General features: G+C 36.9%; 1 protein-coding gene and 1 long non-coding RNA gene across 2 annotated transcripts in view; one reads left to right on the top strand and one right to left on the bottom strand.

The window, feature by feature from the left end:
• Nucleotides 1-11,972, top strand: part of LOC135787022 (heparan-alpha-glucosaminide N-acetyltransferase) — a 35,334-nt gene extending 23,362 nt beyond the window's left edge. The window contains exons 15-18 of the mRNA XM_065296716.2: nucleotides 4,782-4,859; nucleotides 8,686-8,756; nucleotides 11,296-11,408; nucleotides 11,497-11,972. Of these exons, the coding sequence (XP_065152788.2) occupies nucleotides 4,782-4,859; nucleotides 8,686-8,756; nucleotides 11,296-11,408; nucleotides 11,497-11,678 (444 nt within the window). The 3' untranslated portion in view covers nucleotides 11,679-11,972. The remainder of the gene's footprint in view (nucleotides 1-4,781; nucleotides 4,860-8,685; nucleotides 8,757-11,295; nucleotides 11,409-11,496) is intronic.
• LOC135787023 (uncharacterized) lies at nucleotides 1,054-4,059 on the bottom strand. Its single transcript, XR_010547029.1, has 6 exons — nucleotides 3,755-4,059; nucleotides 2,369-2,418; nucleotides 2,222-2,278; nucleotides 2,021-2,082; nucleotides 1,808-1,869; nucleotides 1,054-1,645 (listed from the first exon to the last, which is right to left on the bottom strand). It is a non-coding gene; the product is annotated as an uncharacterized lncRNA (long non-coding RNA).
• Nucleotides 11,973-15,158: the final 3,186 nt, after the last annotated feature.

Here is a 15,158-nt window from a genome sequence, read left to right on the forward strand (position 1 = left end):
TTGCATTTCTTTCAATAGATCCTCCTAAATTATACACACTGCACCTTTAAAATAGGAATGTCTCTGGATTTACAAATCCTTGGAAACTTTTGGATAATGGATCATGTAAGTGCACAGCTGCATAAAATATATCATATTGCGCAAGTGGTTTTTGGATATTTTATTAAAAAATTCTGACATATTTTTGTGGCTTTAAAGATGCACATATTTTTCATTAGTACTATATTTATTATGTTGGGGGTCTATGCATCAGTTAGAAAAATGACTGAGTGCACCTGTTACATTGAGAGTATTGATGCATTATGGCTAGTTGTTTTGTTTCATTTTGCTTTTCAAAAGCTGCCAAAGCGGGATCAACTATTTCATATCATTCATTGAGTATCAAAAAACTGACAGCTTGTCTCTGGGGGGCCACAAACACACATGAGTAGTGTGCTACAACAGTGTATGTTACATTGCTGTTTTAAATTATATCAGGACTTGGAACGACTCTTTTCCAATCAAATTAGAGACATAGTATTATGCGATATCAAATATTGTAACCAGCAGCAACAAGAGCAGCAAAACACAGTTTAAGGTTATGCTGGAAGTGCACCAAAGTCAACTCTACATAAGTGATTACTTGACAAATGAGACTATACAAGACAGAAGCCCAAACATATCCAAACAATTCATTTCACAGACTATATTTTTATGTCTTTTCTCCTTGACACATTGATTAACATCACTCCTACACTGTTAACGATTTCCCTGTATTTTTACAGTACGGTACTGGCAGCACGGTTGCCAGTAAGTTACTGTATTTTGGTTCTACAGTACTGTACTGTAATCCAGTTTTACAGTACACAAAGTAGTACCGTATAGTTACAAAGCAGTACTGTACTGTAATTTTACAATAATAGCTTATTTTTTACAGTAATTTACTGTAATGTCTATATTGACCCATAAATACTTTTTATTACTTATTACAGTTAATACAATAATGTATTATAGCTAGATATTTAGGTTTAAATCTATAGTTATTAATATAGTAAAAAAATGCTATCCTTGACATGACATTATGAATTAAAAGGCAATCCAAGCAATGTTTATATCAAAAATTTTATTAAAAAAACATGTAATTGAAACAATCATTTAAAACAAGATAAACAATAATAAACAAGTAAAATAAAATAAAATATTATAAAGTATAAACAAGTTTTGAGGCCCCTGCTGTAATATATTTAACTCTGGCAAATAGAACACTGGTCCATAGTTTGAAGTTTTCAGTTTAAAGTCCATCATCGACTAAAAGGTAACATTTCACTGTGGTAAAAAGAACACTGTTCCATAGTTTGAAGTTTTAAGTCCATCATCAACTAAAAGATAACATTTAACTGTGGTAAAAAGAACACTGGCCCATAGTTTTAAATATTCTATTTGAATTTTATTGAACACTAAAAATAAATGCATTAAACTGTGGCAGACTGACACTGGCCTTTAGTTTGAAGTCGCCCATTCAAACTCTATCAGGGACTGCATGAAGCTGTTCACATGGGGGTTAATGGCCACAGCTTTTCTCTGCACCAAGTTCCTTGTCTTTTTGCTTGCTCCTTGTCTGGATGTGCACTTTTTCCCATCTTTGGGATTAATTCTGTCCAGAAACCTGTTAGAAATATCACAAACTTTAAGTCAACAAATATAAGATAGAAAAAGATTCTTAAAAAACACCTAAACTCAGCCCTGAATTTACCCCTATTCTGAAACCTTTTGCTTTTATTCTAATGTTCCACACCTAATTACATTAAAATACAGAAGATTCACTTACCTCTGAACAAACTCTTTCCTCAATGGACAGCATCCACATGGATCATGTCATGATTGAATGTCCTGAACAGAAAGTACAATTGTTACTGATTTGGATACAATATTTTATTCTGTGTGGGTGTGTGTGGTCGTGTGACAGTGTTGCGTGTGGGAATTATGTATGAGTGTATACATGGGTATTTAAAGAAACTGTAGTGGTAAAGTGTAAACTTACCGAACAATGTGCTTGGTGTGTGTCTGGTGTCACCCGTTGTGCCTCCACATCTGCCTTAACTCCTGAAAAGTGCAAGGACACTCATGTAAACTACAAATAAAAAGTGATCAGCCACATTCCTGTGTACTTTTACATGTGACGTAAAAGCATTTAATATAAAATACATGACTAGTAACGTGTAACTGTACATCCTGTACTTGCCTGGTTCCTTTAAAGATGATCCATCTTACTCAATCCAGCTTACAAGCAATGGTAAGACTGTAAAAAATACAAATGTTACAAAATCTGTTAGCCATAGAAATAAGTAGACTTTTTTACAGTCTATATATAAATGTGGTCAATACTTACAGAAAACATATAAACCACAGAGCAAAGTGGAGCAAACTGTAACGTTAGAGCTGTAAAAAAAAGATATGATGTGTTACTGGCTGACATTGAAAGCATTCTGTTTAATATGATGCATACCAGTGGAATAAGATTTTCAGAAAAGTAACTAAATAAGTCAAATGTAACTTTTGTCAGAATTGGGTTTTTATTAAATTATTATTCTAACATCTTGTCTACAGAAAATCTCTGAAAATGTATTTAGTGAGGAAATAGCGATTTATAGTGACAAGGTAACAAGCCTGCCTCTTTAATGTTTCACCCGGACAGGCGGCGGTGTAACACACTATTTCACGCAAAGTTTTTTTTTTTACAAAGTTGCTCACTTTAAGGATTAACATGATCGCCGCAATTTGAGCAATCCTGTTGATGCCAGTGTCCTACACGATGTTATAATGGACTATTTAACATCCAGAGATGAAGGATCAGATGACAGACGAGAAGAAGGTACCTGTCATGCTATTACGTAAATGCGGAGCCCATCCTCCTTTTGTGCATTGATTTGAGGTGTTTTGGAAACTTATATTGCATGTAATACATCTGAAGTGGTGGAAATAATATGCCATCCAAAATGTATCGGACAACTTATTGGGCGTGTAAAACGCTTTAAAGAAAATATGCTTTGGTTTTGCTAATATACCGTAATGATAACAATAAGCGCGCAGCAATCATCTGATAATAAGATGAGCCCAGGTCTGAACGATATTTGGCCGCAGTTACAACTGCAATGCATATATCCAGTTAAATATGAGGTTTCTTGGTTTCACTTCTGTTGAGGAGTTGATTACTACGGTCTGTGTTGAATATTAAGTTTACGGCGTGTCGAGTCCTGTCTGTTTATGTTGATATTCTTATATCCAACTTTTCATATTTGAAAAAGACGCAAATACAGATTAATGTGAATATGAAACTGTGCTTTTTCACGTGCACAGCTAACGTTAATCTACGAGTCAGCCTTGCCAAACAGTCGAACTTAATACTTCTCTCTACCGCTAACTGAACAGATAAAACACCGAGATAAACGACCATATGCTGGGACCGCGAGACCGCGCTGGCGGGTGGTCTTTGTCCATTTTGTTAAAAATAGTTTCATTGTTACCACACTTTCAACAAATATAAACTCACCAAAACCGTCATAATTTAGTTAAAACAACCCTATATTCATTAATAAAGGTGTAAAGCGAGTTAAAGCAGCGGTAGGCATCTGTGTAATGTTAGCTTACTTTCTGAGGGAGATTAAAACTTTGTTGGCGACCATTTTCTCTCTCATTGCACGTTTAAAACAATATGACAAAATTCTTCTACTAAAAATTTAGTTTTCATGAAACAAAAAAAATATACCAAACTCACCGAACTGCCAGAAATCAATCGTCCTCCTTCTTCAGCTGCAGCCAGGAGTTGTGCTCTCTCTCCCTCTGTGTGATTTGACTCGTGCGCACTTTCTCTGATTATTGCAAGTACACCTGGCACATTACAGCAATGGCTACAGCAAGGTTACATCAAGACCAAAATATACTGTAAAATTTTCCCGCTCAAACAAATTTACCCAGAATGCACTATGAACTGCAGTACTTTACTGTAATGTACACATACAGTATAGTACTGTGGATTTTTACAGTACAGTGCTGCTAAATCTACAGCGATATCTAACAGTGTAGATCAGTAATAGCGAACAATGACAAAACTACAATTAAGCGTTGAGGCCCCTGCAACTTTCTGAGACAGACATCTGTTCTTTGTCAGTCGTTCTTCTTGTTATGGACAGATGTGCGCGCGTCTCTGGCAAAGGTCCGAAAAGTTTCTCACCCTTTGATTGTGACAATGCCCCGGTGACCGGTGAGAACTTGCCATGCAAACTCTGCCGCATTGTTGAAATCCCAGTGGGCGGAGGCGAAAAACAGTTAGAGCCGAGCCCGTCAATCAACATGTCTTAGAGAACACGGCAGGTGTCAGCCTCTCGGCCTGTGCTCGTCCGCTCCGGCGTCCTCAGCTGAGGGGCATTCGTCATCACCAAATTCATCAGTGAACGCGGCCAACTTCACAGCCGTGCGGGGAACGGTGAAACTTGAGCTCTTTGTCAGGGACACAGCCACCCCTCACATCCTCTTGCTCTCTCTCTCTCTCTCTCTCTCTCTCTCTCTCTCTCTCTGCCCAATCCACACGATATTAGTATGACTTATGATAATATCATCTGCCAGTCTGTTTGATATGAATTTTTTTAGTTTCCTTAGAGCATTGTGACCCGTATGACCCAAAATCAAGGCCTAATACGGATCATTCTAATACATATTAAATATTTAGCTTTCAAATTTAATCAAATTCTTAGGGAAAGTATTTAGTCTAAGCCCAGAAATAATCCACATCTTTTTGTCTTCAGGCTGGAAAGATTCTTCTGTTTTTCCGCGAATTGAATCGCAGTATCCTGACACGATTTCTGGTGTGGGCCCTCATCCTGGTACGTGAACGCTTAGAAACAGAATGGCTCCGTTCTATTTAACAGATTTCATCAGCAATGAATATGCAATACAGCAAAGCCCTGTCTGTGCAAGTGTTATATTGCTTGTAGTTGTAGACAGTTAATGAAATAGGTAGAGGTCATATGATATGCGTATATATGCACTAAATGAATTCCAAGGCAGAGATTGGTATCAGACCCCTCTTGGGATCGAACCACATGGCTTTTTCAGCTCATGGATATCTAGTGGTTTTAGAATATGTGGTGCATTTTAATTTCAATTGGTTTTCTGGTTTAACATAATAATAATACAAATGTAGGTACTTTTTATTTAGCACTTTTTTAAGATGCACACAAACAATACTTAAATAAAATACATAGTTTCCAACAAATATAGCTATATAACAGCAGCTCACAGTTCAAAAAGAATTAGTAATACATTTGGGCAGATTTTTTTTTGTTACCAGGAAAATAAATAAAAATCATAATAGAGAAACTTGGGTAATTTTAGTAAATGCATTAACTAACAACATTTTTGTTAATTTATAGTTCATAGTTATTCATGTTAAGTGCATGGTGCATTATTTAATATTAACAGCTAAAATGTTTGATTTATGATTAAAGGCATGAAATCAACATGAACAAAGATTAATTTATGCTGTAGAAGTATTGTTAGTTCAGGTTAACTAACTAATTGTTTACAAATACAACATTTTTGTAAAGTGTTACTGAAACTTATGTGACTAAAAGTTAACATGTTTATGGCAGAGAAACTAGAATAAGCTATGACCTGAAATTAGCCTGCAGATTACCTTTTTTGCACTCTTGAAAAAAATAATTCGATCTTAGATTGATATGATGATAGTGAAAGCCTGGCAGAATTGCGGGGTACTATAAGTGCTCAATTTGGGTGGTCCCACAGACAAAGGCAGCAGAAGCTGCGTCGGGTGGGAAGTGCATAAGGATGTTAAACCCATATCTCAGGGGAAATGGCCATGTGCTACTAGAAATGTTTTCCAGAGCCGCTGGGACAAAGAAAGTAACAGAGTTCATTTACTGATGTCTTACCCTTTACAGAAAAGCAGTTCATCTGCAGCATGCAGGAGCATTAAGAGGTATTAACCCTCTCCACATTCCCCAACGTCTGCATTGGTCTTTGTCTGTTTTCATACCCATGCCACGTTAAGCAAGCTCAAGTTAAATGGCACGTTTAATCTAGACTGAAACATTAGCCATTTTGCAAGGTTATTAAAGAAGATTTTTTGCAAGATACAGCATATAAAGCAGCTAGAAGAAAATGAGCTGCACATTTTAAGATTCTCTTCCATGAAAGACCTTGCTGTGGTTTTGTTTTGGAGTTCTGGTGGCAGAGCTGCTGGAATGATCTCTCTGGAGACAACAGGTGCTGATGGAGGAGTTTTGTCTGGCTAACTCAGGACATAAAGCTGGGGATGATTGGGGCACATGGCCCACATTTCTTAGCAGTGGCTTTGCTTGCTTTCTGTCATTCTTGCACTGCTGGTAATAAATGGCAGGCAAGAATGTTAGGTCTTAGCAAAGCTTGCATCTTGTTTGTTTTTATATTTTAATTTATGACAAATTATTTAACAACACGCTGTTTGAGTGTAATTATCTGAATTTCGCTTTTGAACTGACATCAAGTCTAATTCATTTTATTATGAAAAATAAGTGTTACCCATTTTAGCCCCTCTGGGAAACTAAGGCAATGTCCTGGGATTTTTGTATTCCTGTAGAATTTCTTTCCTTTGCTAAGATTCACAGTATGGTAGTACTTCGTTGCTTTTGGCAAGCCATTTTTTTCAAAGATGTTTCTAGAAGGCTTTGAATCTCAGCTTAATGGGTGCAGACACAGTTGTATGTACGCCATTTGTGTGTTTGATTTCCCCCAAAAGTGAGAACATTATACCTTTGAAGAGCTACCGTTGTGTCTGAATGTTCCTGTAGCTCAGTTGATGGAGCATTGTAGCTGTGCAAAGGTAATGGGTTCACTTCCCAGCGAACACACATACTGATAAAATGTATCTTGAATGCAGTGTAATTCGTTTTGGATAAAGCACCTGCCAAATTAAAACATTGCTCTGTTTGTCTTTGCAACATTTTGCAACCTTGAGACAGCAACACTGGGTCAACCAATGGACGACTGGAGTGGGACAGTTAAAATTAAAGATGGGTGTAGATTTGGCACCTTGAAAACATTATTTATTAATTTGCATTATTTTTGCTATTCTGCTTGGAAATGTTTTTGGTGCAGAAATGTTATGCTTTACCTAATTAAACGTAATGCGATAAATCTATTTAGCTTTATCATGAAACTCACAGTGAAATATACTGGGATAGAGAGATTGTTGCGATGCAGACCCACAATACACAGTTTCCTGATCCCAGTATTTTAAATTTCATTATTCCCAAGTTCTATGACAAATCGGGCCATTACAGCTCCATGTTGAATCATATTGGCCAGTGTTACGGGACCAAACCGCTCGAGGTGCTGAAATAAATGAACAGAGATTTATTTCACATTGCCTACAGGCGAAGCATGATAAAATAAACTAGCCAATAGCAAAGAATTATGCCAGCACAATTCACACTTTGCCACAGCCTCTGATGTGAAACAAAAAGAGCTTTGTATATAATTTAGCAAATGCAAAATATTTTAATCTGTTGTCTGAAAATATGACAATGAGGGTTTGAAGATTTGAAGGTTACTTATTGTTCTGTGCTGACAGTAGAGGAGCTTTAAATACAATGTGTTTCCTCTTTACTTCTCAGCACTCATTTAACAAAAAATAATAGATATGCGTGGAGATTTATTGGACCGCAGAGCATACAGTGTAACTAATGGTTCAAGCCAACAACAAGACCGCATTTAAGACTTCATGATAAACCTTGTGAATCTCATAAGAGAAGCACACAATCAATTATCATTGACATCTCTGGGAAGCATTGAGTGTTGAAAATGTCTTGAACAGCCCCTTGTGTGGTGCTCTTGTAATGTGCTCTTGATACACATAACATCTTAGTTAAGCAAAAATTACATTTGACCCATATACAGTACAAGCAATGTGTTTTGGGGCGGGGCTTTTGTTACTATTTGCATGAATCTTTTGTCGGATCTTATGCTGTTTGTATGCTGGTGTCCTTATAAACAAGCGCCCTGAGTTAATTAAAGTTCAACGATCACTGCCCCGCAGTTTGAGATTGAAATTGAGCGATTGCCCCACATAGCAGTGATTGTCCCACATCCTGCCTGCATAGCCTGGAGACTCAATCTAAAGCCAGCCAGGCTATTTCCACACCATTGATTCTGTCATCTATACAAATGATGAATATCCTCCTAACAAACGGCGTTGGATGCCGAACTGTCCCCCCTCGCGAAGGCATAATATTTCTTTAAATGTATAAACAATTGTACCTGTTTTATCAATACTGTAATCTTAGCATTTAAGATTGTATATTACATTTTATCATTGTGTGCATTTTCTCTCTCTCTCTCTCTGCACGCAATGATAAAATGTAATGCACCGTAAAAAGTGCACAAATGTAAATGTAAGGAAGTATGCTGTTTAGGATTTGTGTGTGATTGTGCATGTACATAAAGTGCGAATACAAAGCAAATGAACAAATGCAAAAAAGTTATGCAACAGAAATGAAGAGATGAAACTGCATTTTGTATGTTACATGGAGGGACTCACCTCCCGGGAACATAAGCTAATCTGCTTGATTCTTTATGGTGGTGCTGGATTCGTGTCTGATAGTGCTTTACAGGTCTGCATTGATTTGAAATCTGCTTTATTCTGACCCTCAGGGAATCTCTGCAGCCATCCTTTCTAAGTGCACAAGAGACGAAGGATTTATACCTGTCAATAAAAACCTTTGGTAAGTGCTTCCTGACCCTCTAAATCCAGCCACTTCTCCATCCACAAAAAAAAAAGGATGAGACTCCAGCCGACACAAATCAGAGGCTGCTAAAACACACGTTTACTTACCTCTAATGACAGAACGCCTTGTAAATAATCACCCCCACTGGCAGAAAAGTGAGACGCGGCGGGTGATGCATCCAACTAGATCACTCTTCTTTACAGCCAGGAGAGAGTGAGCGGTTTTATTTCCCCAACTATATATCTTGCCAAACTGTGTCCATGTTGTGAAATTGAAAAGGATGAGGTCAGCCCCTCAGTCACCTAACACCTCAAAATAATTCATAGCCTGAAATGTACAACATACAATTACGCCATTGTGATATTTTCAAATTTACACATTGTAAAAATATTTAAAATTTTTGTCTATTTTTCTGTTACAATATTTAAGCATTCTACATTTTCCTATCTGAACATACATAAAAACAAATTGAGAAAATAACTTAAAATCTCTCTTAAAAAACCTGGGTCACACTTTATTTTATGGTATCAATGTTACAGTGTAATTTTACATTTACTAAGTACTAAGTAATAATCATTAACAACATGTACTTACTATAAAGTTGGGGTTAGGATTAGGGTTTGGTTTAGGGTAAGTTGCATGTAATTATGCATATTTAACTGTTATTACTATAATAATAACATGTAGTAACAAAGACAGCGTAAAATAAAATGTTACCAAAATCTGTCTTATTACATTTATCATGTTTAACCCCTAAATGAATGAACGTTTCCCCAATTATTACTACAAATGGTCCAAAAATGTTGCCTAGCTTTCACAGGGGCAGTATACCCTTTCAAAAAGGGTACCAAAAAGTGCTTATTAGTACTTCAAAGTTTCATATTAGTACCAAATGTATACATATCTGTACTTAAATGAAATAAGACCTGTTTTAAAGGGTACTGCCCTTGTGACAGCTTGGGACCGTTTTTCAGAAAATGTAGGAACCGAAATGTTTATCTAACACTGATCTTTAAACTTCCTCATTAGTATTCTACCGTCTTAAAGGATTAGTCCATTTTCTTAAAATAAATCCAGATAATTTACTAACCACCATGTCATCTATAATGTTGATGTCTTTCTTTGTTCAGTCAAGAAGAAATTATGTTTTTTGAGGAAAACATTGCAGGATTTTTCTCATTTTAATGGACTTTAATAGAGCCCAACACTTAATACTTAACTCAACACTTAACAGTTTTTTTCAACGGAGTTTCAACGGACTATAAATAATCCCAAACGAGGCATAAGGGTCTTATCCAGCGAAACAATTGTCATTTTTGACAAGAAAAAAAAAAAAATGGGCGCAAAATATGTTCATGGAGTGTCATGTGTGTTGCTCGTCATTTTAAAATATGTGTTTGTTGCGTCATGTGAACCATGCAGATCATGTCTCTTATCAAAATACGAGCCTGCTGCACACGCGTCGAAACAATTTATGATAAAAGAGAAGCTCGTGTTGATAAAATACTCGCAAGAAAATCGCTTAACACTTAACTCTGGTTACACATGAGATTAAGCGAGTATCTGGCAAACGCGAGCGTCTCTTTTATCATAAACCCTTTAGACGTGTCTGCAACAGGCTCGTATTTTGACATCACACAAGATGCACATAAGTTTACATGACGCGCCGAACACATATTTTGAAATGACGAGCAACATATATGACGTGCTACATGCATGTTGGGACAGGCTTCCCATCGTGCGCCCTCGAAAAAAAACTATGACTTCCTGTTTCACAGGGGTATAAACATGAGGTCGCACATAGGCCAAACTCCCTTAGTCATTCATCACAATGGGAAGGACCAAAGAACATTACAAAATGATCAAATAAATCCATAATTTCATTATGTTTTGGCAGATGTCAGACAAACAGACAGTATGTGCTCTCCTGTATGTCCTTTTACAGGCACATATAGTACCTGTTTGACTTGTATGGGCAGTCCATCATGTGCAGCTTATTCAGCCCCTCAGTATGTCTGTCTATATCCCTAAAAGTAATTAACTTCCAGCCAAGAGTCGTCTTTGGCTTGATTTCAGCTGACATAAACGATGCTGTGGGATGCAGCCACTTTACATTAGATAAAATTCCATCGGGCATCCTGGCACTTAGGAACAGAGAGGGACGTGACTTATTGACATGGTTGTACTGAGCAGGTGCCAAAGACACACTTTGGATCTCTATGTTTCTTATTGGACTCTAAGCACAAAAACTACAGTGTCGCCATCCATTATTTACTGTAGTTCTCTATTGTGTATTGTGTTGTGCTTACTGACACAAGAAGTGTTTGACAGAAAGTTTTTCAATAATGTAGTGCATCTCTGAGAGATTTATGGAGATGGGGTTGTTGTGACGGATTTGTGTGCTAATCGTTCAAAGTCTGGAGACGATTTACTACAAGCAATGCTTCGTCTTTAGGGCTTATTATAGATAGATGTGTTTTGATTGGTGGTGTGTAAAAATAAATTGATGTCTAATCAACAAGATCTTTCTCTTCAGGTCTCTGTCATATGTGACGTGCATGGGCTTCATGTCCTTTGTGTTGCTAGGTGTGATGTTCTTTGTCATGGATGTTAAGAAATGGTGGGGAGGACAACCTTTCATTTATCCTGGTAGGAGAATGCAAGAGATACTTAAACTCATTTCATTTTATACAATCACCAACACCAATAAATCTCATTTTGCTTACTTTGTTTACAGGAATGAATTCCATTTTTGTTTATGTGGGTCATTCTCTACTGGGCTTTTACTTCCCCTTTAACTGGGAGATGCGTTTTCAGGACAGCCACTGGGAGAAGCTCTTCCAAAGCCTGTGGGGTACTGCACTCTGGGTCTTCATCGCTTACCTGCTGTACCGCAAGAAATTCTTTCTCAAAATCTGATGCTGCTGATCTTTAGTGTAATATTGTGTTACTGTATAATCTGTCCAGGATGATGTTTTTTGATACTGAACAAGACAATCTTACATCATCAAGAACATCACTGATATTTTCATTGTATTAAGTTATTTTACGAGTATCTCTGATATCTGTGTGGTCCTGTGTTCAATTAGTTAATAGGCATATGAGCTGAGACCACAAGATCAGATTTACTGTCTTCCTTGGACACCTGCAATGTTTTATTTGATGTCAGTTGTGTTAAGAACTGAATGTAGTGATTAAATCAAATTCACTGAAGTGGTACTTAACAAATTAGAACAAGCAATTTCAGTACTTCAGGGGTAGCCTTTATGTATCGGTTGCCATGGCCACCCCCCTTCGGTGCTATCATGAGACAGAGAGTGGGTACCATCTGCTCTCCGACTGACAGCCCTTTAATAGGGGTCAAGCTGGACGGCTCACTGGACCCACACTTTCTTGATCCCAGTAATGTAAAAGCAGGGACGTTATAATTGTTAGATCACATGCGCATATGGAAATTAGCACGTAACACATGTTCATCTGTCACTTCATGTATTAATGGGAGTGAAAATCATCAGTACAACTCCAAACCTCTCGATTCTACTTAACAGACCTAGGACCTTCCAGACAGACTGAATATACAAAAAAATATATTTTTTTATTTCATAAGGTGTACTATCACCTCTGCAATACATTTAAGTTCCTTATGGTTTGTATGTTATATAGACGGTTTCAGCAGTAACAACATAAACAAGCAGCTTTCGTGGTCAACGTGTAACTTCCAGTAAACTCTGTTAAGAATAAATAACAACAAAGTCATTTGTAAAGTTTATTTATATAACAAGCAAAATAAGCAACACGTAGTATAGGAAACCAAAACATTTGTTATTTTTGACAAGGTTTTTGTTCAAGAGTTTAGTTTAGCAACTAGTCAAACCATTAAAAAATTGAAACCGGAAGTAGAGTTCCGACCAGACGCGTAATCGCGTCACCGCAGGTGTGTCCGATGAAACCATTTATTTCAGGGGTCTCCAACCTTTTTGTGAGCAAGGGCTACCACAATGGATTAAACAATAAGGAGGGCTACTTTTTTATACAGTCAACTCAAAACTTTTTTTCCTATTTTATATTATGTTGCACTCCAAAAATGGCTGGGTTATTTTTGACCCATAATGGGTAAATATTGGACAGAACACACGGGTTAGAAATTACCCCGTGCTGGGTTAAAAATGACCAAATGTTGGGTTGATGTTATGTAACCATGGGGTTTAATAACCCAGCAGTTGGTTTAAAACAACCCAGCGGTGTGTTCCGTTCAATATTTACTCATTTTGAGTCAAAAATGACACAGTCATTTTTAGAGTGTGATAGGTTTTATCATTGTTTAAAATGTTAATAAAAGAAGCCAAGCTAATATAAAAAACATGTAATAAATAAATATTAAAATTGAGGCTATTAACAGAATGTGCTTTGGCGGGCAACTCACAGACTCTGCAGGCAACCTGTTCGCGGGTACCATGTTGGAGACCACTGCTATATATGTTCACGTTATCTTCTACTTTGATACCCTGGAGTTTCTTTAGTTTCTTTGCATGGCTGAGTTAATAAACTTTTAATGACTCCTACATAAGCGGCAAGTTAGCCATGTCTGAAACATCACCAAATCCCACTCTGTCACTAAGTGGTTAGCGGATAAAATCTGTCAGGATGCAAGGATTTAATCTCTCTTTCAGAGTTCTCAGAAATGGATCTGTGCTTGAACTCATAAACGACTGCTGATGATAAGTAGTTGTAAACACAAACAGTCTAGATTATGCTATGGACACCTGTTTTTTTTCTATATTGTACAGGAGCAAAAAACAATTATGTATATCTTCCTTTATCTAGCGATTGAACAAAACAAAGTTCTGAACCTGTATTTATTTACACATAGGCACAGGGCATGTGAACCTGTACTGAAACTCAAGTGAGCCTTTCACTCTGTTAGTTAATGAGAAGGCTTTTCATTTTGAGAATATCATATTACCAATTTCAACTAAGCAGTGCTTGTGAGTGAAGCAAACTGGTGAACTGATTTTGGGAATTGACTAATGACTAGTGTGCTAAACTATGTCCCAGCGGGACTTTATTGGAATTAAAGCTCCAACAACTGCAGTATGCACTTCTTGAATCAATATTGTTTAATCAAGTACTTACCATCATCATTATTATTTAATGTACAGTATATAAATGCACAGCTGTGATAGCATAATATTAAGAACAGTTACACTGCAAAGATCTACAGTATAGACTTGTAAATAATAGATTTTTATTGTTTACTTGTGCAATACCAAAGAGAATCTGTTTGACAGAATCTGACGGTAAATATTGTGATCTTATTTACTGTTAGAAAGCATCTAAAGCTTTTATCTGAACATGATCTTATAAAGTAACCACAGTAAAAAAGAAACGGAGGCAGAGGTACATATCATGAATCTGCATTGGCTTGCCTCTATTGATTTACATTGACCATATGTCTGAAAATACCACTGTGTGTCTGGTTTAAAGTAACCTGAGCTTTCTTAATACAGATCATGTATATGGTTATGTACCTACATGCAGCTATGTAAACAAAACCATCCTGTGGCTAATATGCAGACTAAGTGAAATATTTATACGACACAAATCACATGCTATAATTAACCAAAAAGTTGCACCTAAAGCAATTCATTAGTGTTTTTTGTATTTTTCAGACACACGGCTTGTGTTAGTGTGTTTGACAAATACCATTTATTCCCCTGCAGGTTAATATATACACTTCACACTACACTTTATTAATGTTTTTATGTATGCTAAACAGCTCAAGTAATTGATTTGAATCTTAAAGCAACATAATAGTAAACCATGACTCTTTCTCTTATGCATGCTTAATTTAAATCTCCACTATTGTTGCATTTGACATCCATCATAGCCGACGTTGATTGGAGTGATTGCCGTGTGATGCTCTGGTGGGCTGCCCTAGAGGCAGAGTAATGCATCATGCTTACCCCTCTTCACAGAAAGCTAAGGAGTCAGCTGGTGCACAAGCACCCCAGCACAGCCATAGACTGCTTCACACAACAGACATCAGGGCCCAAACAGACTAACACCATCCTGAACTCAGAGCAACCCTAGCTGTTAAACCCTGGCCCCTTTCATTTACAGACAATAACTGACCCCCCCCTCTCTCTCTCCCTTGCTATCTCTTTCGCACACTATGTTGTTTTAGATTAAAAATGGGATGATTATTATAAATAATAAATAATTTCATGTTATTATTAGAAACACAATCATTTGTTTACAGAAGAAGATAATTGTTTCAGCAGAAAAGTGAAATTTAAACTTATTTAAAGTGTTTAGTGTAAATTTGTTTCCTAATCATGTGACCGTATATGCATGCCTTCAAAAGCATTGAACTCAAATTCAGTGTTTACTTCATTAAGA

This window comes from Paramisgurnus dabryanus, chromosome 20, assembly GCF_030506205.2.
Source record: "Paramisgurnus dabryanus chromosome 20, PD_genome_1.1, whole genome shotgun sequence".
NCBI lineage: Eukaryota > Metazoa > Chordata > Actinopteri > Cypriniformes > Cobitidae > Paramisgurnus > Paramisgurnus dabryanus.